Source organism: Coturnix japonica, chromosome 2 (assembly GCF_001577835.2).
Source record: "Coturnix japonica isolate 7356 chromosome 2, Coturnix japonica 2.1, whole genome shotgun sequence".
NCBI lineage: Eukaryota > Metazoa > Chordata > Aves > Galliformes > Phasianidae > Coturnix > Coturnix japonica.
Window position 1 is genome coordinate 37,193,767 of NC_029517.1, and position 24,359 is coordinate 37,218,125.

General features: G+C 40.4%; 1 protein-coding gene across 1 annotated transcript in view; it reads left to right on the plus strand.

Moving 5' to 3' along the window:
* CMTM8 (CKLF like MARVEL transmembrane domain containing 8) overlaps positions 1-24,359 on the plus strand; it is a 34,183-nt gene extending 9,824 nt beyond the window's left edge. Inside the window, exons 2-4 of the mRNA XM_015854001.1 lie at positions 17,316-17,489; positions 21,095-21,211; positions 23,803-24,359. Of these exons, the coding sequence (XP_015709487.1) occupies positions 17,316-17,489; positions 21,095-21,211; positions 23,803-23,886 (375 nt within the window). The 3' untranslated portion in view covers positions 23,887-24,359. The remainder of the gene's footprint in view (positions 1-17,315; positions 17,490-21,094; positions 21,212-23,802) is intronic.

Here is a 24,359-nt window from a genome sequence, read left to right on the forward strand (position 1 = left end):
AAGACTGCATATGCGTTCTCCTATATCAAAAGCAAATCACTTTACTTGTCGTGTTCTTCGTTTTCCCCTGGTGTGATCTAGCAAAGCTCCCCGCTAATGAAGTGCTTCAGTAGCCTAATTCCTTCCTGCTTGCAGTTCTGTTTGCTAGACCTGTAATTCGTCTGCTGCAGGAAGTTAGATGATGTGTCTCTGTGCACAGCTCAGTGGGCTGTTTTCAGTGAGAGGGTTTTAATGCGGGAATGGCTGGTAGTTTGAAGTGAGGGAATCTGCGAAGTAATTCTTTTTGTATTCTTCTGGTTTTGGGCTTTCTGAAGAATTTACCCTCTTTGATTTTCCACCTTTGACTTGAAACAACTAAAATAAAGCTTTCTGGGGAAAATATACCAAACGGCTCTGACCCCACACACAGACCTTTGAAGGAAAATGCCAATATCAGTTTACTGGCTCCTGGCCTTCCCTTCTCCCTCAGTGGGAAAATGGGCACTTCTTCTGAGTGGGAGTAGATAGCTGAAATGCTCACTGGTTGTGTCTGCTCTATTGTAGTCCTCGGGATGAGAATACTGGGAAGAAAGCTGTGGTCTGAACGTGAGGCAAGGGGAAGAGGAAAGGTGTGGAATTGAGCTAAGTAAATATCATTTAGTTGGTTGTATATACTGGGGATGTTATAATTTAAACAAATCTACAGGAAAAGGCTCCAGTTTTCCAGAAGATCTACTTGGATGGGAGCAGAGCCTACAACTAGAGCAAAGCTTCAGGGTGTAACCCCCTCCGCTCCTTGGCTGCTGCATTATTTTGAGCTCTCTCCCTTGTAACTTGGCGTGTGCACTGCATCATCTCCTGTTACTGAACTGCAGGTCAAATGCAGACCACTCGCAATAAATTTGGTTGCTGCACTTTTGGTAATTGGTACCACCAGCTGCTTGTCCGTGACCACCTGCACCAAGACAGAGATGGACCCCATCCCTATGTCCCTAACCACAGCAAGCTGTGACCTGAGCTAGACTCCTCCACTGGTGGTCAGTAGTGTCATCTGCTTGCACAGTTTAGTCTGTGCTATTCATGAAGCCATGACGTGAGATGTAGCCATGTATCCTGACCTTCTGCCTCAGCATCTGTGATGGGTGAGGATGAGTGGATAAGATAGGCTGGAGAGCAAGCATGCAGTGCTTGTATTTTGTTTAGATTTTTTTGGGTCTCAGGCTGAAGAGATTGGCCTGTCTTCCAAAATTCCAACCTTGTGCTGGGAAGGTGAGCACGCTTTGCTGATATCTCAGCGACTTGTACTGGTCTGCAAGCTAACAGCATGCTTTGTCTGAAGGAAAGTGCTGTGCCTGCAGAGGAGCTAGAAGGGCAGTGTATAGGGAATACCTTTCCACTGTGACTTGTAGTTGCTCAGGCGTGGAAGTCCCAATAATTCAGGCATGTCCAATCCATAGCACAGCATGGCTGGCAATGTGGCACAGCCAAGGCCCTCGCTATAAGGGGGGTTGGCTCTTCTCTACAGATTGGGCCTAGGAATGCACCCATCAATCAACAACAACCAAACCATAGGTGCATTATTAACCCTGTGCTGGCTGAAATCAGGGCACAGGGAGAGCAGTGCTGTGCAGAGCTGACTCAAGAGATGGCAAATAGTTGTATGCATTGTGATACACTGGCTAAACACGGTGCTCTGAACAGTGAAAAACACAGTTGTGCTTTCTGTTTTGTTGAGTGAATTTGAGAACAGGTTTCAAGATCGCAAAAATAAAAATCAGAAATTTATGTTTGTGACAGTCCATGCAAATACATGGCCTGGAAATTTTCCAATGGAGTGTAGAGAGTTGCAATCAGATATTCAACTCAAAAATCTGATCATGTCTCTTTGCCAAACTTTCACAATCCTTATCTTAACAGAGAAGAACATCCTTCACTTTACAATCCCACTTCATTCATGTCTTCGCTTTTTGGCAGCACACACGTTTGTGAGCAACTGTTTTCAAGGATGAAGTACAGGAGGAGAAAAATGTCGTCAAAAATCTGCAATGAATACCTTGGGAGCTTAATAAGAATTGCAGCCACTGCCATCAAACCAGATCGATGCATTGGTTTCACTAAAACAAGGTCAAATATCCCACTAGTTTTATGGTTTTGTTCCTCTCCTTTTTAATGTTTTAAGAAAAATATTAAAAATTAAAATGTTTTGTTATGTGTATATTAATAATATTGTGTATTTTATGAGGGCCGCTCTGAAAGTAATGCCTCTTGTTGTCCCAAGATGTCAGATGAAGATGGCAGTGGTACAGCAGTAGAGGCTGAACATTCCCACCACTATCCCATTACATGTTGTTGCTGTGTGACAGATGGCAGCAGAGGGGCAGTCTGACAGAATGGCATCTGACATGGAAGTGCGGATGAAGCAAAGGGGTGGAACTGAACTCCTCCATGTGGAAAAAATGGTGCCCATTGACATTCATCAATACCTGATGAATGTTTATGAGGACCAAGCAGTGGATGCTGGCACAGCAAGGTGGTGGGTGCCTTGTTCCAGCAGTGGCAACAATAAGTCACCACCTCCTTCACTGGTGGTGAAAATATATAGCTAATGCTGGTGACTGTGCTGAAAAGCACTGTTTTGTAGCTGAGAATTTGCTCTGTCTAATGGTGTTATTGTGGTGTGGTTTCCATGGAAATAAATAAGAGGTGTTACTTTTGGAGCAATTTTTGCAGCCCAAGACAATTCCTCTTCACTCAGTGTGGCCTAGGCAAGCCAAAAGATTGAGCACTCGTGTTAATCCATGGTAACCTGAGTAGTTTGCAGAAGTCTTGAAGTCTTTGTTGGAAAATATGATTTAGAGACAGAAATGGAGTTGTATATGCATAAAACCCAAAAGCTATTAGCTTTCTTGTGGGAAGAGTGAGGCATAAATACCTACAGGGAGTGCAACAGCCAAGAAGGTCTCATTGTTCTTGAATGTTTCTTGATTTTTCTGTTCATGTACTACAGGAGGAAAATTGAGAAGCTCTGATTCCAGGCTGGTAGCTCCGTAATGCGGGCAGTTTAAAAGTTCCCCGTGCCGTGCTGCTGGCTGCTGCTCACAGTTCAGTGTACAGCCATAACCCAAGCCAGTGATTTGTTTACCTTGGGTATGCTGGGCAGCACTGTGCAGTAATTCACGAGCAGCTTTGTGTGCAGCTGTCACCCTTGTGGGGCAGCAGCCTCTGTCAGAAAAGCAAAGTAGACATCTGAGGGGCATTAAATCATCTCTGGTCACTTATTTAAATCTGAATAAGCCAGTGTCTTCAGGTCAGGAAGGTTTTTTTCCTTGACTGGAAACTTGCTTTCCTTGCACTAGAAAGCTGACGTTTGCAGCCAGTTGTTTTGTTCTTTGTTTACACAAAGCCCATTGAAGCAGTTGGGGGAACATTACACCCTGGCTTACACACAGGCATATATATACTTAATTTATGACTTTGGTAGTTTGAATTTCAAGTGTCAGGTATCCTGTGGAGCTTTTTAACTTTGTTCTCCTATGCTGCATGCACCACTTGAGTATTTATCACATATAACAGGCCCATTGTGGGAAGATCTTCAAGCTTGCGAGGTTTTTTTCTGCAGAACCTAAAAAATGAGCTGATGACAAGGACTGCTCCAAGAGAATGTCTGATCCACAGTGTCTGTTTTCAAGCTTGTCCAATTAATTTTCTACCTTTGGCATTAGTATTTTCACTTGTTTAGAACTGCTCATCTTAAAGTTGCTTTTGCACCCCAAACTATTCTGCAAATATTAATTGTGGAACAGCAGTAATGGCTCTTAAATGAGAATTTAATTTCATCTGAAAATTCACTATTTTCCCTGTTCCGGTAGTCCTTCAAAGTAAATCCTTTTCTGCTCCTTCTGATAATAAGGAAAACACAGGCATGCACAGATTTATGATTATCTCTTCTTCAGTTGTGTCTCATCAACACTTATAAAAACGGCTTTTAGTACAAAGGTATATTTAATTTATCAGTACTAGTAGAGATGTGAGAAAAGGACATACCTGGAAAGTGACAATTAGACAAATTCAGATTTGAAGTGAGGCTGGGGTTTTCAGCAGTCAGTGCAATGGGCAGTATGGCAGCTTATTTAGAGAGAAGATTGGATATTAGGAAAGGTTTCTTATCTGAAAGAGTTGTGATGCAGTGGCACAGGCTGCCCAGGGAGGTGGTGCAGTCACCATCCCTGGAGGTGTTCAAGAACCATGTGGATGTGGCACTGAGGGTCACTGAGGTCAGTGGGCATGGGGGGGATGAGCTGATATTTTGACGAGGTGATCTTAGTGCTCTTTTCCAACCTTAATGGTTCTGTGGTACCTTGATTCTATAAGCTGGATCCTATCACGTGCGATATCTTCATTAAGACATCTCTTTCCAAAGAACATTCTGTAGGTTGAATTCTTTGTGCAATAGGCTTTCTTAGCAGATATTCTCTTTGTTTTTCCCATCGCACCACATTACACACAGTCATAAAGCTGCATAACTATGAAGTTATTTCCAAAGAAGTAATGAGCTTTCTATTGTAATGTAACAGTTAGGATTTGTGAAACAATACTTCTCGTCCGCTAATTATAGGCATCTCTATTTACGTGGCCTAACAGGAAGATGGAAATGTAAAAATAGCAACAAAGAGCCGATGACATTATTAATAAAGCAGCTGTATGCTGCATTGTTCTCCTGAAGAAAGTAGATACCATTTAAACAAAGTGCACTACATAAATAATCAGTTGTAATTCATAAGTAACCATGGTTAGGAATTCACATGTAAAAATAGTTCACCTTTTTAACGTTCAAAGAGGGCAAGATGACTTTCTTTGTGCATGGGTGTGTTTAACTTGTACATGTGCACCAAAGCTGAAAAATAATTTACACAAATCGTTGCATTGGGAAACCAGAGTTTTCTAGCCCAGGGAGCTGGAATTCTTTTGGGAGATGAGGGGAGATAGGAAGATTCCTTTCCTAAGGAAAAGTCTGTATGCAGAAAGAGGGATAAGGCCAAGGTAGAAGAACAAAAAAATACCTCAAACTTTTGTCATTTATATGAATTTATTAAAACAAAGGAGAAACACTTCCTACCATTATCCTTACCTTACTTCTTGGAAAGGGTAGTCAGGCATTGGAATGCACTGCCCAGGGAGGTGGTGGAGTCACCGACCATGGGAGTGTTCAAGAAACGTTTGGATATTGTGTTGGGGAATATGATTTAGCTGGGAAGTATTGGTAATGGTTGGACTAGATGATCTTCTAGGTCTTTTCCAACCTTGATAATTCTGTGATTCTGTGTGATTATGTTCGTGAAGAAACAATGATAGTTATGCTAATAAAAATAATGATAATAAATAGCTATAATGGGGAAAACATGTTCAGGTTGACGTATGTGATCGTGTTTTCCAAGCTCAGAATTCTGAGCTTTTTTTTCTATTTAAATCATAATAAAAGAGAAAAGGAGATTTCTGGCAGTTAGAGATTACTGAAGCTAACAGTCCTTCTCTGTGGAAGGGTTATCATTTCCTCAAAATGCACTTCCCAATGGTATCAATGAGAAACACACATTGATTGTATGCAACAAGTGAAGCCTACACACTCACAGTTTGTATGGGTGCATTATATGGGATAATTAATACCCAGAGCACCAGGGCTGTACCATGGTCTTTAACTGTGGAAATATATCTCTACTACTTGCCTTTAAAGTCTGCAGCCTCTCTCAGAAAAAACTCCTGTATCTTTGTGAACTAACAATAAAAAACAATAAATTTGCACAAACAGAAGGTAGTATGTTGAGCTTGTCATCTAAAAAATCCCAACTGAAAAGCTGCTCCTGGAGGAAGTTGGGGGCAGACCCCATCCTTCAGTTAAAAATGCATTGGTACTCCTGAAGCCCTTTCTTTCTCAAGATGAGATTTTGCATCCCTAGAAATTCCCTCTCTTTTCTAATCTCAGCTTCAAATCTCAAAATAAGAATTAAAAAAACAACGTGCCAGTGTGGTGTCCCAGTTTGTGTGCTTAGGTGTGTTTTGTTTTGAACCTTGAATTGTAACAAGGAAAACCTGCAAGGCTGTTTTAACTCCTTCCACTAAGTACTTGAATTTTGCCACTGATGTCAGCTCTTAAATCTGCACGTAATTTTGTACAGAGGTATTTTAAAATTAAAATCAGCATGGAGATATTTTAAATTTGAAGTCAGGCGTCATATGGATTTGATGATAGGACTCATGAGAAATCAGCTCAATGAATTATCCCCATGGCTCACATGGGCTGCGTTTTTGCTCCCGTACTGCTTGTATGGGGCTGGGGCAATTTAAATGACCTATCTGTGAATGTTGTTCCTCAGAGAAATCAGCTACAGCTTCTACTCATAGCTCCAAAATGCATTAATATTTGCATGTTAAATACAAGAACACTTAACCTTGTTGCTTCACCTGTTTTGATGATTTATAATGAGGGTTTTAAAAAGAAAAAAAATAATCAAAGTATGGCACTTATTTGCTAGTTTTAAAACCAAATGTGTTTGGATCTTCAAGTGTGCTGTTTCTTAAAATGCACAAAAGGAACCATTAGGAAACAGGAATATTAGTCCCCTCCAGTAGTGTGTGTTTCTTTGTGACTGTTTTGCTTTATAACTTTAAAGTTCATACTCATAAACAGCACTGAGTGAAAATTCCCTCCTAGAGCATCTGAAAAAGCAAATCCTTTTGTTTGTGGATGTATTACACTCTTACATTTTTCGTGTCTGCTGCTGAAGGGCAAAGCACGGCAGGAATTGCAGTGAACAATGGCTGGAGACACACGGTGCTGTCAGCTGCAGCCCATGGCATTGGCCCCAGCAGCACTGCTTCTCCCAGCACTGTCAGGAAGCTGCACAGACTGTAAAAGGTGAATTTCACATCAGAGGCACTGCTGAACAATAGGAAGGTGTTTCTCATGGAAGTGAAGGTGGTGCCATACAGGATGAGGGAGCAGCGCCTTCCCTTTTATTCCCATCTATCATGACTGCTGGACAGGAGGCCAGGCAGTCTTCTTGGCCGAGGTCAGGTTTAGAGATTAAGCACTGTGGAGGTCATTGCCTTCCCACTGTTTCACCGAGTGCCCTTCTAGAGAAATAAGTGCTTTTTAAGGCAGGCTGTTTGTCTGCAGCAAGGTTTTGCACCACCCCTCTTTATTTTTACATTAAACCGTGCCACTGATGGAGCAGCTGATAGCAGGAACCAGTGCATTCCCGGTCAAATGCAACCCCTCTGCATGCCTTAGGACAGAAGCTGACCTTGGGACTTTCTCCTGACTGACCTGCAAAGGATCCGTCATGCTGTCTCCTGCATCAAAATGTAGTTTTGTTGGATAAAGAAGCATTGTGGTCAAAGACCTGGCTGCTGCTATAGGTAAAATGATGGCTAGCAAGGATGTTACAAGTTAACTAATGCATGTGTAATGCATGGCAAAGTGCATTGCCTATATAAACCCTGTGTGTGTCATTCCTCAGGCAAAACATAAGCGTTAAGCTGGGATTTACAGGCACTGGTGGGCAGCTGGTAAACAGATGTGTGCTCCCAAATGCAGCCCACAAAAACCTTGAAGCCTTTAATGTGGAAAGTGCCCTGGGACATGGACCAATCTCTATGCTTTGTACACATTTTAATGACTTGTTAATGATCAACCAGTGTTCTGCTGAGAAGATAGATTTGGTAAAGGTATCATTCAGGCCAGTTTCTTTGCCAGTGTATGAGGTTATTCCTCACAGCCCTACTTTAGAAAAAAATGTTGTGTTGCTATGTTGTGTGCGTGTCTCATCCTCGTCTGCCAACACTTCTGCAGCTTTCAGTGCTCAGTTGCCAGGGTATCCTGCAGAGAAGTAAGGCCAGTTAAACCCACAGTGCATCGTGGTGGTTGTGAAGGAGAGGATCATTGGGCTGTTTGACCTGCTAATCTGTCTTTAATAATCACTAATACTGGAAACCTATGAGGGACTGTGAGAAGGGGAGCACACAGAGCAAGAGCCTTCCATGGCATGGTTTTCTGGCTTCTAACAATTGTGTGTTGGATGTCATATATACAGGTAATAGCCATGGGCTGGCCTGTCTTCTAGGAGTTTGTATGTTTTCTAAACCTCTCTTATTTCTGATCTCCATTATATACTGTGACTATGAATTCCTCAGTTTGGCTATCAGATTTTGGTGTTTTTTTGTTTTTGTTGTTTTGGGGTTGGCTCTACATTTCAACAGTTAAGACATACATATGTAATACATTGGCATACATATTCATTCTTTTCCAATAACTCATTAATATATGCTAATATCCTTCTGAACATGTGCAGTTGCATCTAAGGTGATCATACAACCACCTTCTTCCTCCTTTTATTTCTCCTTCAGCTTCATCACAGTGACTTTTGGCTGACCTTCAGCTGTTTTTCCCCAGTTTGGCAAATTTCCATTGCTTGTTAGGCCATAACGAGCAACTTTCTATCTTAGTGCACTCTAATCCAAAACAATATATGTGAAATCCAAGGAAGAAGTCCTTGCACCTGGTGGATGCAAAGATAAAAGTAGTCTATTGTGACTCCAGTGCTCCTGTGAAGCAGAATCATTGAGAAAAACAAGGCTGTTCACACACCAAGCAAAGCTAAACTGGAAAGTTTTAGAACTAGCACTCACTGATTCCTTTTGCTAAACTAATATATTGGTCCTTAAACTAATATACTGATCCCTATTGCTAAACCAGCCTGTATCAACAGAACATTCCCAGTGTGCAGGTACGCAACTGATTGGTAAAGAACAGCGATGTGTACTGTTGGTTGGAGTTTTTATTGTTCTATTCCTTTTCTAATGGTTTCTAATGTTCCATTTTGGCTGTTTTGATCGCATAGAAAAAATTATAACCCAAGCTCAATTTTATGTTTTGTCTATCTTATGAATATCCACTATCCTGCCTCCAATAATTTGTCACATAAATAAATAAATAAATAAATAAATAAATAGTAAGAAGAAAATTCTTGTTAAGTGTAGCAAAGCCCCTTGTATTGTTTTCACAGATTTGATGGGCATGGGATGGGATGTGTTTTCCAGAGAACATCTTCAGTTGTTTTCATTCACTCTTTCTCTTTTTGGTCTGCATGACTGGTGTTAGCTCCAGTCTCACACATTCCTTGCATGTTTCTCAGATGAAGCAAGAGCTCGGTATTGTAGTATGCTACTGGGATGGACAGGACAGTTCTTTACTCTCCCACCCCCTGAGTTCTTTTCTCAGCTGTTGGTTGTAGAGAACTGTACCACCATATTACAGAAGACCCTTCATGTTGTTGAATTGACCCTTGAGTTGATGAATTGCAGTGGAGTCAGTGATCTCATCTATGAAGATGAGAACAGGAGAGCCATGTGATTAATTCATCTGAGTTGGCATCTTAAGTCAACATAAAACTGGGGTGTGCTGAAGTCTTTTGGTTTTATGCCCAGTAAGTGATGCAGCATAGCAACACCCATTGTGTTCAGAAAAATAAGTTTCCAACTTGATGCTTTATGTGTCAGCCAGTAGGTGCCTGCCTCTCACAGTTCTTCCTGATGAGACTTAATAGTCTCTTGCAAGGTGGCTCACCCTCATGTTATAATATCAAGCCCATATCCTTATTTACACATGCTTTAGCTAGGTAAGTACATCCTCACCGCATGACTGATCTGGCTAATGAGCATCATATACTAAACATCAGAACTGGCTCTTCTCTACTGACTCAGATGTAAGCAGGTCTGGCCCTTTTACTGTAGACAAAGGTGTTTTGGGGCTCTTTCTTAGAGAATTAGAGGTATTGAGGGAAGATTTCCCTGCTACTTGGAGCTGTGGGAAAGGCATTAGAGTCTGCCTGCTCTTGAAGTCCTTTGAGTTCTCGCTCCAAGATGGGCGTCCTTCCTAATGAACAAAATCTCCAGTGAACATGAGGTTAAATAATTTCAAGCCTAGGTCTACAGGTTTTTCTTTGTGGTTTGCAGGAGGATTTGGACTAAGCTCCTAAGTAAGAGTTCACTGTAGGGAAGACATACTTCTGAAGCATGTTTGGACACTTTCTGCCTCTTATGATTTCTTTTCTAGTGCAAGCTGTTCTAAAAAACAACTCTATGAGAGATTTCTCCTTTCCATTAATAGCAAGTATTGCCAGCATTTCAAGCCCCTACTGTCATGAAGGGTGCTTGCTGTTGCCGCTATGGAGCCATAAGTGTGACAGGAAATTTGAAGATTGCTTAAAAATAGTTCTTTAACTATTCTGACAATTCTGGGAAATTTCTTTAAAAGGGGCTCAATTTTCCACATTTTTCTTGTGAATAGAAACATTTTCAAACATAGGAGAGAGTTCCATAGTTCGGGCAGAGTTTGGTTCTAAAAGCGGTACTTCATAAGTCAAAAAATACTTTCTATGTATGTCCACTATGACCACCTGGATGTTTCTGCAAGAACTGTGGCTTTCTGAATTCTGTTAGGAATGACAAGCCCTGAAAACCTCTCAGCAGAAACACAGCAGCCTGTTTTCATTTGATGTACAGCCTGTGAAACTGCACGGAATTCAAAGGATTTTTGTCTATAGAAGCAGAGTTTATTCCTGCAGAGCTGTCTCAAAATAAGACAGCCTGGGTGGACTGCAGTCCTTTCCTTCACTGAGGGGATCTCAGCATAATAAATACTTCCAGTGCGGTGTTATCGGTAACGAGAAGGGCAGCAACTGACTGATGTTGGTCTGTTGTAGTGCTTCATGTTTAAAAAGTGCTTGCAACTGAATCAGAGAAACGCATGCATTGCTTAGATTATTACAAGGTACGATAATTAACAAGGGTCTTGAAATGCCTAAGGTAGTTCAGCAAGGATCCCGTATTTCTGTAAAATGTCGCCAAATATGAGTCACCTTTTCTTCTGACTGAACAGAAAACAAGATTTGCTGGCATTAAACCAAATCAACTGTTGGGCTGTACTTTAGTCTGGGCAGATATTTCATCTATCTTATATTTGTTCGCTTTCACTGTATTTTTTTCTTGGTATTTCTTCCTCCATGGACACTAAAATATATTTTTAATATAGAATTATTTTTTTTTCTTTAAGCAAAACAAACAAATGAGCTTTATTTTGAGTAGTTTGTAGCTCAATTTACATTTGACTTTGCTGCTGTGTGCATCATGCCAAGTACGGAATTAAACTATCAAAGTCATTCTGTACACTCTCTAATTGACTGAAAGCTTTGTCATACTGTTCCACATGACTCAAGCAAGCTCTTTGGCGCATGGATCTCTTCATTTGAGAGCACTCTTTCAGGCTGCTGGATTTGGGCACTGCATGCAAATTGGTCCCTTTGTATTAGGGAGCCCTGAGAGTTATCTCTGTGTGTTGCTCCATCTCTTCCCCACCACCTTTCTCTCTGGGCAGGTGATTCCTGGGCATGGAAATCAATCCATCGCTGCCAGTTGATCATCTGCAACGCGTGAGGGCTCGTGAAAGGTTTTTCTACAAAAGCAGTGGCTTTTCTCCCTCTAGTGGCAGATAACAAAATTGATGGATATTGGTTCACATACTGTGTCGGAGCTCAAAAACTCCAATTAAAGAGATTATTTAAATGCAGTGCAAACACTTATTCCATTTAGCCTTAGCAGGAAGAAAAAAAAGTCATTCTGCATCTGTCAAATATATTGCAAATGAATCTTCCTATTATGACAACTGGCTGTCTTGGCTATATTTTACAGGTAGTATAGGGAAGAATACCCTTTTTTCTCCTCTTTTTTTATTTTTTTTTCCTCTTTCTTCATTATCTTTTCACCCTATTTCCCTTCTGGCATAGTTTGATTCATGGTATCTGATATTTCATTTCGGTGTTTGAGAAGTGTTTGTGCTCTCCTTGCTTGCAGACTCCCTGGTGGTTTTTTTTCACAGGCAGGGTGTAGCCTAAGGAAGAAAAGGCTGGGGGTGCTCCTGGATTGTGATTTAGGAGTGAAATAAAGATGTGCAATAATTTAGAGTGGTCTCTCTTTGTTCTAGTAGTAAATCTGTTTTCTTGGGAAGGAGCTGCAAGACATCTTGCTTTCTGTTTGCTGGAGCCTGTCCATGTTTAGGTGCCTTGAGTAGGGGAGAAAACTGTTTCTGCAAATGTACATCTCTCCTTCTCCTGTCATTTTCATCTCTGCCAGCAGCAATGCTGTATAAATCCTACAATACTTAGGCATATGGCTAACTGCAATGGTCCTGGAAAGCATTTCTAGGATAAATACAAAAAGCTTCAGGTAAGGATGCCACATAGTTATTACTTCATGAAATTAGATGAGCCTTGGGTTTTTCTCCCAGCCAGTTCTGCCTCAGTGAGCTTTCTTTTTCCTCTGAAAGGGATGTCTACGCTATTTTAACTGTGTTACTGAGTTAACCAGTCAGAATGAATGCTGCAGATTTTGCAATGTTAACATCACCAGAACAGTCGCAGAGTACATCACAGGCTTTTAAATATAGTTTGCAAGTACAGATTCAGTTCTACAATTTTCAGGCTGCTTCTGAAAGCAAAACCAAATGCACAGATTGAAGCTCACTCTTGTTTCATACCTGCTTGCTTGTACCAGCAACATGAGACAAGATGCATCTCACCTGCTCAGCAACAAAGCCTCTGTTTTTCAAGTCTCTAAGTGGTCTGATACTTTTGATTCTTAGCACTGCAGATAAATTATGGCACTTATTTAAGAGCTTGAATATGTAATTAAGCATCTAATTTTAAACTTGTGTGCTCAATAATATTGGACTTTGCTACAGAGTTATTTCCTTTTTATGGTATCTGCCAACTGCTGAAGTATGCATTAGTGTATTTGACACATTAATGCCTTAATGGAGGTACCTGGGCAACTGGCAGCCAAATAATCACAAAAGAGACATCCAAGCTGAAATAATAGACTGCAATGAACAAGGGAAAACTGCTTGCCTTTATGATTTACTGATGAGTGGAATTTATATCTCCCACCCGACTTGGGAGATTGGACCCAGCTGCAGAAGCCCCGATAGCCTGATAATCCAGCTGCCACATGCATTGTTTTCATCTCTCTTCGTTATGTTTGTTCTTCCTTTTCTTAAAGTCCTTTTGACAGCATCACAGTATGCTCCTATAACTCTAAATAAACATATTCTGACTGGTCAATAAATGAAACACTTGACTACTACCAATCCACTGTAGCATTATGAGATCTGGGCCTTTCCCAGTTATTGAGTGGAGCTCTCCTTGTCTTCTGGCCAATCTGAAGTCATGAGGCTAAGTTATGTACACACGGAGTGGCTGTGAGCATTCCCCAGATATTGCAGGTGCTGGTCTCTGCTTTACAGTGTTGCCTACCTGTCAGTCACTTGCCACGTTCTGTGCACTGGGAGCTGATTAAGATGCCATTTGGATGTAGCCGTAGCCCTTATTCCCAGCAGGGAGGCTTGTTACTAAATCAGCAAAAGTGGTATTCTCGGTTCCATCAGATGCACAAGTGTCATCCACTTTGTACTGATCTGTTGAACAGCAAACATGTAATGTAAGGGACAATCAGAACACTAGGAGACAGGCTTTTACACCACAGAAGCCGTCTCAGTATTTAACATGCTGAAAAGACAAGCTAATAATGAAAGACTCGTCTAGCTGTGTCTGTTCCTTTGACACCTTAGGTATTTTGTAGGTACTGTCGGCCAGCGTGAACTTTAAATCAATTTATTGCACGTGTTTACATGGGCAATAAAACCGTTTGCCATATCATTTAACTACACAGAGAGTGAATTGTTGACCATGAGCTGGTCTGACCTTTTCAGGTCTAATCAAGAAGTCTGAAATATTATTTCAGCCTGTCAGCTCCAGTAATATGCAGTAAGAGTATCTGGGTCTAACTGAAAATGTCAGGGGCACTCAAATATGCAACCCATCAAAGTTACGATGCATATGAACCAAGAACTGGTGAAGAATGTAAATCTGAGAAATCCATGGTGCATATCAGTTGCTTAGATAAATTGGTTTGCCATTGATGCAGGCTGGCTACAAACATGCATTCAAAACAGCTCTTTGAGATACAAGCAAGATGTATGGCCGTTTAAATATTGAAGTGACAGAGAGTAATCACACATTAGAATTTGACTGGAAGAAAGTTAACTGGGAATTCCAGCATTGCTGTGTCCATGTCTGAATAGCTGCACTGTGCAGTTGTGTAAGTTTAGTGATCTCATGTAACTTTGGGATTTTCTTTTTTGATAACTTGCTGTTTGTAAAGGTTTTACCATATTCAGAAATGATCATTGCATAAGCTGAGGTGTTCTGACCAATCTCATTTGTACTGGAGCTGCTATTCAGCTTTTTTTCCATATTATTGCACTTCTTGTGGTAAAAAGTCTGTCTGTTTGTACAAGCTCGCTCAGAACCAACTCCATTGTCCTCAGGTATTTAATATTATATTTCTCTGTTTTCTTTGTCTCCAAGTGTCCTTTGTTGGTGTTGTACTGGCAAATCAAAGAGAGGATAAATCTGCCTTTAATAGCTGTTTATTAAGCATGAGACCAATTATTCATTGATATAATTTATGGATAATGAATTTAAATTTGGGTTAATGAGCGTGGGCGCCACAGGAAACATCTTTGTGTTGCAAGAAAAGGGCATTTTGTGAGCTAAATGGCCTATCAAGATTGTATAATCTGAAAGCAGTTGCTGCACTAAAATTGAGTTGGTTTTTAATCTAATCGTGTGTAGTTTGTGTAATTTAAGGCATTATTAACCGAATTGCTGCTATTAGTGAAATGTGGTTAGAATGAAACTAGAATTAGAGCTAACTGTCAGAAGCATTGCTGAGCCACTAACTTCGGATTTTAGACTATCCTGTTAATGCTATCGGAGCTGTTCTTGTGAGGCAATGCTGCCCTCCCCTGGTAGCTGGCATGAATTGGGAATTGTTAGCCCAGCCCAAGCCAGCTCTAGTGCATCAAATGATGGAATCATAGAATCATTCACCTTGCAAAAGACCTCCAAGATCATCCGGTCCAACCATCAATCTACCACCAACACTACCCACCAAACTGCATCCCTCAGTGCCACATCCACATGGTTCTTGAACACCTCCAGGGACGGTGACTGCACCACCTCCCTGGGCAGCCTGTGCCACTGCAGCGCCTCTCTTTCAGAGAAGAAATTCTTCCTAATATCCAACCTGAATGTCCCCTGGTGCAGCATGAGGCCGTTCCCTCTCATTCTATCACTTTTACCTGGGAGAAGAGGCTGACTTCCACCTCACCACAGCCTCTTTTCAGGCAGTTGCAGAGATCAATCAGATCTCCCCTGAATCTCCTCCCGGCCGAACAATATCAGCTCCCTCAGCCACTCCCCATAAAACCCGTGCTCCAGATATTGCTGAACTGGAAAAAATGGTGAAAGAAATGCTTAAATTATCATTTGTGCTTTTTCTATTAAAAAGACAACAACAACAACAAGGTAGCGTTTAGTGGTTCTTTTAGGAGTACAGTGTGTAGAAGTGGATGAAAGTAGGAATGTTATATGGGAATACACTGTGAATGCCCAAGACAATGAATTGAAGGCTGATTTTTGTTTGTGTGGCAGTTTGGAAGATGAATTGAAGACAAAGTAAATAGGTATCAGCTGCTAAAACTTAGCGGGACGGATTGGAGTCAGCTTTTGATAACAGGGTAGTTCTACCTTGTATGTAATGTTTAGAGATTTATTGTTAGTGATGGAATGCTGAATTCTGCAGTTGCAGAGTAAATGGTATCACGGCCAACAAGTTGTGTGGGTTCAGGGCCAGTAGTGATGCAGATGGAGCTATGTCAACCCTCTCAAGGGCTACAAGGATATCACTATGGCTCAGGAAGACCCTCCACAACAGGTTCCTGAATACTTGGAAGACGTACCATGGAAATGCTGCTGCTGTGTCATCTATTCTTATGGTTTTTTTCAGGCATCTGTTACTAACTACTGCCAGAGACAAGATATTGATGTAGAAGGTTCCCTAGTCTGTTTTGCTATGGATGTTGTCTGTTAAATAAGTGCATTGCTGTTTCCTTTAATTCTGTATTCCTCCCACTGATCTCAGCTAGGCAGTTTCACCATAGTCCAGATAACAAAAAGAGGCAAGCCTTAATTTCAAGGAAAAGAATTTTAGTTCCCAAATCTGATTCCAGTAAAATGCTTTTAAATGCATAAACACACAAAAGGTTTGAAGTAAAACATTATTTTTATAATTGAGATTTAATAATTTCTGGAGATCTTGTAAAACACACAGATTTTCTCCCATTGGCAAATCTCTTTGTCATCTATTTGGCTTGATTTGTTTGCATTCCCTTAATGCACTGGAGATCAGCTAACCCTAGAGGAAATGGATGATTACGTGTTAAAATCCCCAGCTGATGTATTTTGTTTGACTCAAGAGGAAAGGTTATTTTCCCCATACTAATGGATTAGGATTTGCTCATAGACTTTGCTTGAGTGTGTGTTCTGCATCTTGTGGCCAGTAACTCAGGAAATGCTTCAAGAACTGTGGTATACAAGAATAGACCCAACCTGGTCCTTTGCAGTGGTGGCTGTTGATATTGTACTGCTACCTCTACTATAAGGTCCTGAGAGTTGTTTCACGTGTGGTGCCCAGCATTCCACAGAGGATCTGTTTTATGGACCATTTTGACCTAGACCCCAACTGCTCAGTTACCCACATCTGTAGTAGGTGAGACCTAAAGGTCCCAAGGGTTCTTCACAGGACTTCTTGCTGACTGCAGGGTAATAATGTAAGCTAGTAGACTGGAACTCAAACACCATTGTCTGTGATGTTTTCTCAGTTTTTAAAAAACTATTATATAAAATGAACAATACTTTTGAGATCTAGCTGTAAAACCATCACAGGTACGGTCTCATAATAGAGAAGGGTGAGCTAAATCTGAGATGCATTGTTCTGCCTTTCTCCTTGGATGCATTCAAGGCCAGGCTGGATGTGACTCTGGGCAGCCTGGTCTGGTGGTTGGTGACCCTGCACATAGCGGGGAGGTTGAAACTTGATGATCTTTGTGGTCCTTTTCAACACAGGCCATTCTAAGATTCTGTGATTCTTTTTGCAGCTTTCTGCTGCAGCAAAAACAGTTTTATTTGTTCTTCCTTTTTGTTAGATTAGTATTACATATAGTTCTGTTAGATTACTATTACATATAGTTAGATCAATATAGCACCCCAGCTCGGCTTGTGAGATGATTACATGGTTGGCAGTGCTGATGTTCTTGACCTAGAACAAATGCAAGAAGTCTAAAACTGTGTAACTGATATCTTTCTTCTCCATAACTTTTGCAGATATTAGGGCTGCTGGTGTGGACCCTGATCGCTGGAACAGAATACTTTCTATATCCAGCCTTTGGCTGGGTAATGTTTGTAGCTGTGTTTTACTGGGTCCTCACTGTCTTCTTTCTGATCATCTACATGACCATGACCTACACCAGGATCCCCCAGGTGCCATGGACCACAGTGGTAAATACATCTGCTCGTTGTTATTTTGGGTTTGCTGGGTTTTGAAGAGAATAAAATACTGATGCATCCTCTGGTGTCTCTGCATTCCTGTAGCGTTTAACCTGTTATATGTATGTAAAGTACCTGCCATGTAATCCTTTGTTTTTAGCTCAAGACTAAATGGTAATTAGGTGAACAACTGATGTAATGAGAGCAAAAATTCACACACATTTGAAATTCAGCTCTAAGTTTTGTGGTTTGAAGAAACCCTGCCAGTTATACAAGTCAGCATGTATTTTTGCGTAATTTTCATAATATGCTGATTTTCAAGATAATAGATTCTAAAAGTCATTGTCATACAAACTGACTGGCTATTTGTGACCCATACAGGAATTAACATAAATCTGGTTTTGCATTTCTTTGATACAATGGAATACTGCTTTTCTCTCTTTTTTCTACTAGCTAAGGGTTATTAGTGAGAATTCTGCTATTTTTATGATAAAATATGCTTGAGTTCTGTGTTGCAAACAGTGTATGTGACTAAAAATGAATACACTTCTCACCTTCCCTTTTGTTGCTGTAATAAATAGCTAGCTATAGCAATTACTAATAACAACAAGCAGGATTATGTTCAGATAGCTTCTCTGTTTTCAAGTTTCATGGCCAGCAATTACCTTTGAGGCTATAACACCGCTATAGAAATGTTGGATTATTTCAATTACAGCAGTAATGTGTCTGGGTACAGTTAGAAGTGTGCGTTGTTTCTTTTTTTCCCCCCATTCTATTAAATGTAAGTAACGTACATTCAAAAGGAAAACATCTTTGTATCCATTTGGTTACAGTTTCAGTTATTACCCTTCTTTTATCAATTTAACGCTGTTATCAGGCAACAGCTGTGAGTAAATGAGCTGCCCCTGATCTGTGTGGCTGATGAGCTGCAGTTCTTGATTAATTTCTGCTTGAAACTGAGTGCATTTCTTGCTCTGAGTTCCAAATGTATTGTAGATAAGATCACCCAAATGTAGGTCCAAAAGGCAGTCTCCCTCTGTAGTACAAGATGATTTGATGAGAAAATGCAAAACAAACTAAAGATGCTTGCATTTCAGCTTCTTTCTCCCTGAAGCATTAAAAGAGCTTTTGGGAGCAGCCTGTGAACTGAACCTCTGCCACTCCTGGCTGACCAAGGTGTTCAGAGAGATGTTTTTAATGTTTTCATGGAGGCGTGACACACACGTTTCGAGTGACACACCTTTTGAGAGCGTTTACAGCCACGTTCTTCCCATTCTCCAAAGTATCAGCCTCTGCTAGTTATTGCTCTGCCTCCTTAGGCAACACTTAGCTCAAACTGTGCCTATTGTATGCAGTATCCAAAAAATTACATCTGGACTTCTCTGTCATAAATTGGGTTTTTTGCAGGTTAAGCACATTACCAAATTGCTTAAGATGCAGTTACTTTACTGCAAATTGACCCAAAGGATGTGCTTCAGAACTGACTCTCCGTAATAGGGCCAGTTCTTTGCTAAAACAATCAATGGAAGCTTTTAAAATTGGGTAGATTTGAATTTAAGAAGCAGATGGTAATTTAGCATGAACCATTTGGTTTGAGTAATATATTGGCAGTAACGGCCCAATCAGCTTGCATTGCATTCCATCTTCCCTAGCAGTGTTATTTCCCAAAGCAGCACTTCTAAAAAAAATTATGTGCTTTTTTTTTTCTACATGACAAGATATTGCAGGGATTTGTAGCTTTCCAGAGTAATCGGGTCTTTCTGGAACGGGAAATTTAAAAATAACAACAACAAATATTCTAGGCAATCAAATTCGAAGTTGGAAAATCAGTGCGTTGCAGAAGTTGTTCTTCCCAGTTTTTGGCACCCTATCCTAAAATTGGCCTTTGGATATTTTATTACTGCAATGGCTAGATAGAAAAGGTGAGATTTGTACAAGGAGATACTGTGTTTTATTAGATGAGCTGATAGAGGCAATATAAAAGCCACATGCAAGTGTATGAATAAAACCTCCAGTCCCTGGTTCTGGGCTTCAGCCGAGTGCTGAGGCACTGCCCAATGTTCTCTGCAGACATGTAGGTAGGTGGATCTTTTCCAAATGTCCTGAAGCTGCAAGGATGTGGATCCACAGGAGAGTGTGAATGCTCTTCAGCTTGCCTGAATTTGGTCAGACCTCTCATGAACTGAGTAGATAACAGGTGACAGCACAGCATGCTGCTCACTGGAAGGGCTTGTAGCTCAGAAAGCAAGTTTCTGGGGAATGGCTTCCCTTCAGGAAGGTTTGAACCCTGTGCATCATTAGAATGTGGGGCAGTGGGACAGGCTCCACCAAGTCTGAATTAAGGTCTGCCTGAATCAAATGTCCTGGAGGAGGAGGTTAGGAGCTTCCATACCAATCATTCCAATCTGCTGATCTGGGCTTTGGTGCACAGAGGGAGCTGCTGAGACAGATGTGGGTGCCTTCTGCCTTCTGAATTTCTCTCCATTTTTTTTTACATCGTGACATAGTTCATGATTGGTGAATTCAGTTATGAATAACTGATGTACATCCCCAGCATCCAGTGGGTCACACCATGGAAATTGATAAGTTGTTGCTTCACCACTCTGGCATCGTTTAGAGACAACTTGGACAACAGAGTTAAGGCTTATGATATGTGTGTGACGCTGTGGGGTGCAAACAAAGGGCCAGAAGCTGAAGGGAAGGGACCATGCACAGCACTAGGACTTTGTCTAAATTCACAGTTACCAGGTCCTGTGATTGTTACTAGGTACAAAGAGTGTTGTGGTTATTCCAGTGCCATACGACAACTCTGAACTCCAAGTGTGTTTTATGGCGTATTTCATATGCCTTAGACAAGCAGCAGGGGGAGTTTTAGGGGATTTTTTTTTTTAAACACGCATGAACTTCCTATAGCCATGAGCAAGTAGTGAGTAAGTAAATGCCAAAGTATTAAAGCTACTTACTTAAAGAAAAATAAACTTGTACCTTTTCATTTGCCTTTTCTCAGATGTTTGCCCTTCTTTCCTTTCCTGTTGTCTCTCACATGCAAAACCAGAAAAAAATCTGTAATTTTATGTAAGATTAAGGTCATCTGCTTTGCTTCTTTCATAGCAATGGGTATAAGATTCCCTGAGATGTTAAATCTTCTGCTGAGAAGAAAAAATGCAATGTCTGCCATGGATGGGTCTTTCAGTGACCCATGTAGTCCACTCGGAGTGTTCTTCTCCTTGCAGTTGAGGGGGTTGGTTTTTTCCTTTGCTTGTTTTCATGTGGTCTCATATACTTACCACCTAATATTTAGAGTGTGATGAACAATCTGTGTACCTGTTCTCAATTCTGGAAAATCAGAGTGCCTGAATTTAAGTTAATATTTTCAGCATTTAGCTTGATGGGAAGAGCAGCTGGTCCAAAATGTGATGCTCTGATGTTCATGGATATAAAAAAAATGGGTGATTAAATTCTAATCTTAGAGAGAGAAAGTTAAAATCATTAGGAATCACATTCCGTGTGTCTGTTGGATGCGTGCATTATGTTTCAGAGGAGATTTTTGTAACGTTGGAACAGAAAGTGGTAACAAATGGTTTTGCATATGAGTTGATAACTTTATTTTTCAACAGGGTCTGTGTTTTAATGGGAGTGCCTTCATTTTGTACCTCATTGCTGCCATTGTAGATGCATCTTCAGTCACCAAAGAACTGGACAGTCACAACTACAACAGTTGGGCAGCTTCTTCAGTGAGTACATTTTTTGTTTCAATCACAGTTATATGTCTGACAAAGTGATACCAAATAACACCTCTCTGGATGTGAGGGTTTAAACGCACACATTCTGCATTTCAAGAAGCTGCAGATTGGAGTAGGGACTCGCACACAAAATCTGTTGATAGCTGCAATTTAGTTTATAGGTTTTGAAGGCAACTAGGAATTCAGCCAGGAGATGATAGTCACATCTGAAAAGGCTGTAATGTTTTTAAAATCAGACTGTTTCTCCCCCCTGCCCCCATTCACTACTAGCTTTCTAGCAGAGGTTATGGCCTCTACCTCTGAGTGAACAAATTGGGTGAACACAAAGCTACTTTAGTGCACTCACATAACTTCCAAAGCAGTTTAAACTAACCCAGCTGACTTTGTGCTGATGTGGTTAAAGTGCATTTAACTTTTTCTTGGCTAAGCCACACACAGAGCACCTGTGGGAATGGTACCACCATTTCTACAGTGACTTCCAAGCTCACCTTTTGATAATCTTGGGCAACACTTGAAAAATCATGTAACTTCCAGCTGTTTCTGACGTTGCTGATTTACTACTTAGATTTGGAAATCCAAAACATTCAAAGTGGGTTTAAAAAAACCCTTTTTGTTTTTTAATTTTATAAGGACCGGATGAGGTGAAGATATTCTCTAGCTAAGTTAAAGGAGCCGCAAAAGAACTTTGCGCATTTTGGCAACAGCGGTCAAATTCAATTGTATCGGAGTAACTCTGAATTACAGCTACTTTGCTGATGGTTAATGCATCTGCATTAACCTTTCTGGACTATTCACAAATTCTGTCTTTTGCCCAAAGCTTATTTTACACAGTGATGAACACAGAGACCTGAACACCTGCTCTGTTTTTGTCTTGGGAATGATGTAACTATGTCCCTGTCACTTCAGTGCTGTTCAGGATCTTCACCTCTTGGCAGTTTGTAATTATTGATCTGCTTCTCAGCCAGTGGTGTTGACAGGAGCTTGCTTGCTGCTAGATAATCTTCCATGCTGATTCATGCTCTATGCAAAATGCTTCAACGCTCATGGGATATTTGGAATCTCTTCTAATACCCCCTAATAATGTTCATCTAATGCACTGTCTAAATCAACTATTAAATGTAGATGTGCTCTCTGAATACATCAAGAGCTTTGTGGATATACATTTGTGAGAATTTAGCGAATCATCCATCTCCAATACTTGATCTCTACCGGGAAGATTTTGAATGGAGCTTTTAGTTTCTAAGAAATAACATTATTTTGGTAAGAAGAATGTCGGAATTTCCTATTGCTACCAGATTTTATATCATCATCTAGAAGTTGTGGTGCCACAGATTAAATTTACGTGAGATAAGACTCACCCAAAATCTTCTGTTGGAAGGCTCAGATTTACTGCCTTGTATATATGCCTAGTAGTGCCTTGCTCTCAGAACTGCAGTGCCTACCTAGGCCAGTGACAGAAGCAAGAAGTGTTACTAGAATCATCAAATATATTTAGACTGGAAGGAACCTCTGGAGATCATCTGGTCCAACCTCTCCTCCCCCAGCACAGGGTTAGCTTGCACCAGGTTGCTCACATTTCTGAGGATGGATATTCCAAAATGCCTCAAGGCCTTATTGTCATATTTGATTTCTCTCACAGCAAACATTTTTTTGCTAGTATCTAATTGAAATTTCCCTCATTGTGACTTGTTTGTCTTCCCTCTTGTCCCTACCACTGCCAGCCTCCATGAAAAGTAAGGTTTACCCTGTTTGCAACGTCAGCTTTATTTGGTTCAGTTACCAGCACAAAACATTCTGGTCTTATCATAAGCTATTTTGAACAACATGCAGTGATTAGCGGGAACTGAACCACTGGCACTGAATTGGACTTTATCAGTATAACTGAAATAGTTCACAGCTGTTCTTTTGCTTCTGGGTACATATGCTGCAAAGACTTCGGAAGCAACACCACTGATATTCTGTAGTTACTAAAAGTCTTCGTATATAAAATAAATATAGCCTTCTATAGAAGGCTTCTTCTGCAGTCACTTTCTGATAAAGCAGTGATATCTTAATGTGGTTGCTGTCACTGTCTGCACTGAAAAATAAATTCATTAGTAGAGGACCACTGGAATTACTATCATTTGGGAATGTGCCTGGGTGTGAATTTTGAATTTAGATTTGCTCCAACTGACCTATCTGGATGCGCAGTGTGCTGCACTGAGGCATAGGTGGCCTTTAGGCAGTTCCTGGAACACAGCAGCACTGTGAAAGCATTAGACTGAGCTCACACTGTCCCTTGGTCTTTACCAACAACTGATGTTCAAAGCTGCAAGTATAGCATTGGTGGGCATCCAGTCTGTAGGATCCATTCTGAGGCAATATAATGTGGAGATAAGTGTTGAAATAGTCTATGTTTTAGCTGCTTCTAGGCCTACATTCCTACACAAAGCTTATTTAAACAACGTTGACTGTGATGGCAAACCAAGTCATTTTAGTAATTCTGCTACTTTTCTTTTATCTAAATACCATTGTTGATTTTTCATATGAACGAGAATGCTCTCAAATATTTTTCTAACATATTTTTACTCTTCTCCCCACAGTTCTTTGCCTTTGTGGTAACCTCCTGCTATGCTGGAAATACATATTTTAGCTTTATATCTTGGCGATCAAGAACTTTGCAGTAAAAATTGGGTTAAAATGAATTCTGTAGAATGAAACATCTTGAGGATTATACTCTTTGATAGAAGCTTGGAACGAGGATTAGGTCTTCTGGAACATTTCTGTTGTAATTGAAGAAACATATTTAAACTTAGATTAAAATGAGTATTTATAATATGATATCGTACTTAGTGACATCTAACACTGACTTTGTACTGTATAATAAAATTTCATACTGCTTCTTTTAAAATTAACATGGTATTTTTCTAGATATTGTATAGATGTTATAACTAAACCTTCAATAAACTTTATTCAGGTTATGTTCCAGGTTTGTAAATTGAACTTTTTAAATGTTACATCTGTACTTTTGATAATGAATGCTACAAATCAAAACTAAGATTGATACTAAATGTATGCAAAGTGACCTTGTGAAGAAGAAAAATACCACAAAGCTTTAAAGATAAATAAAAATTTGACCCAACTTTGAATGTTTTGTAAA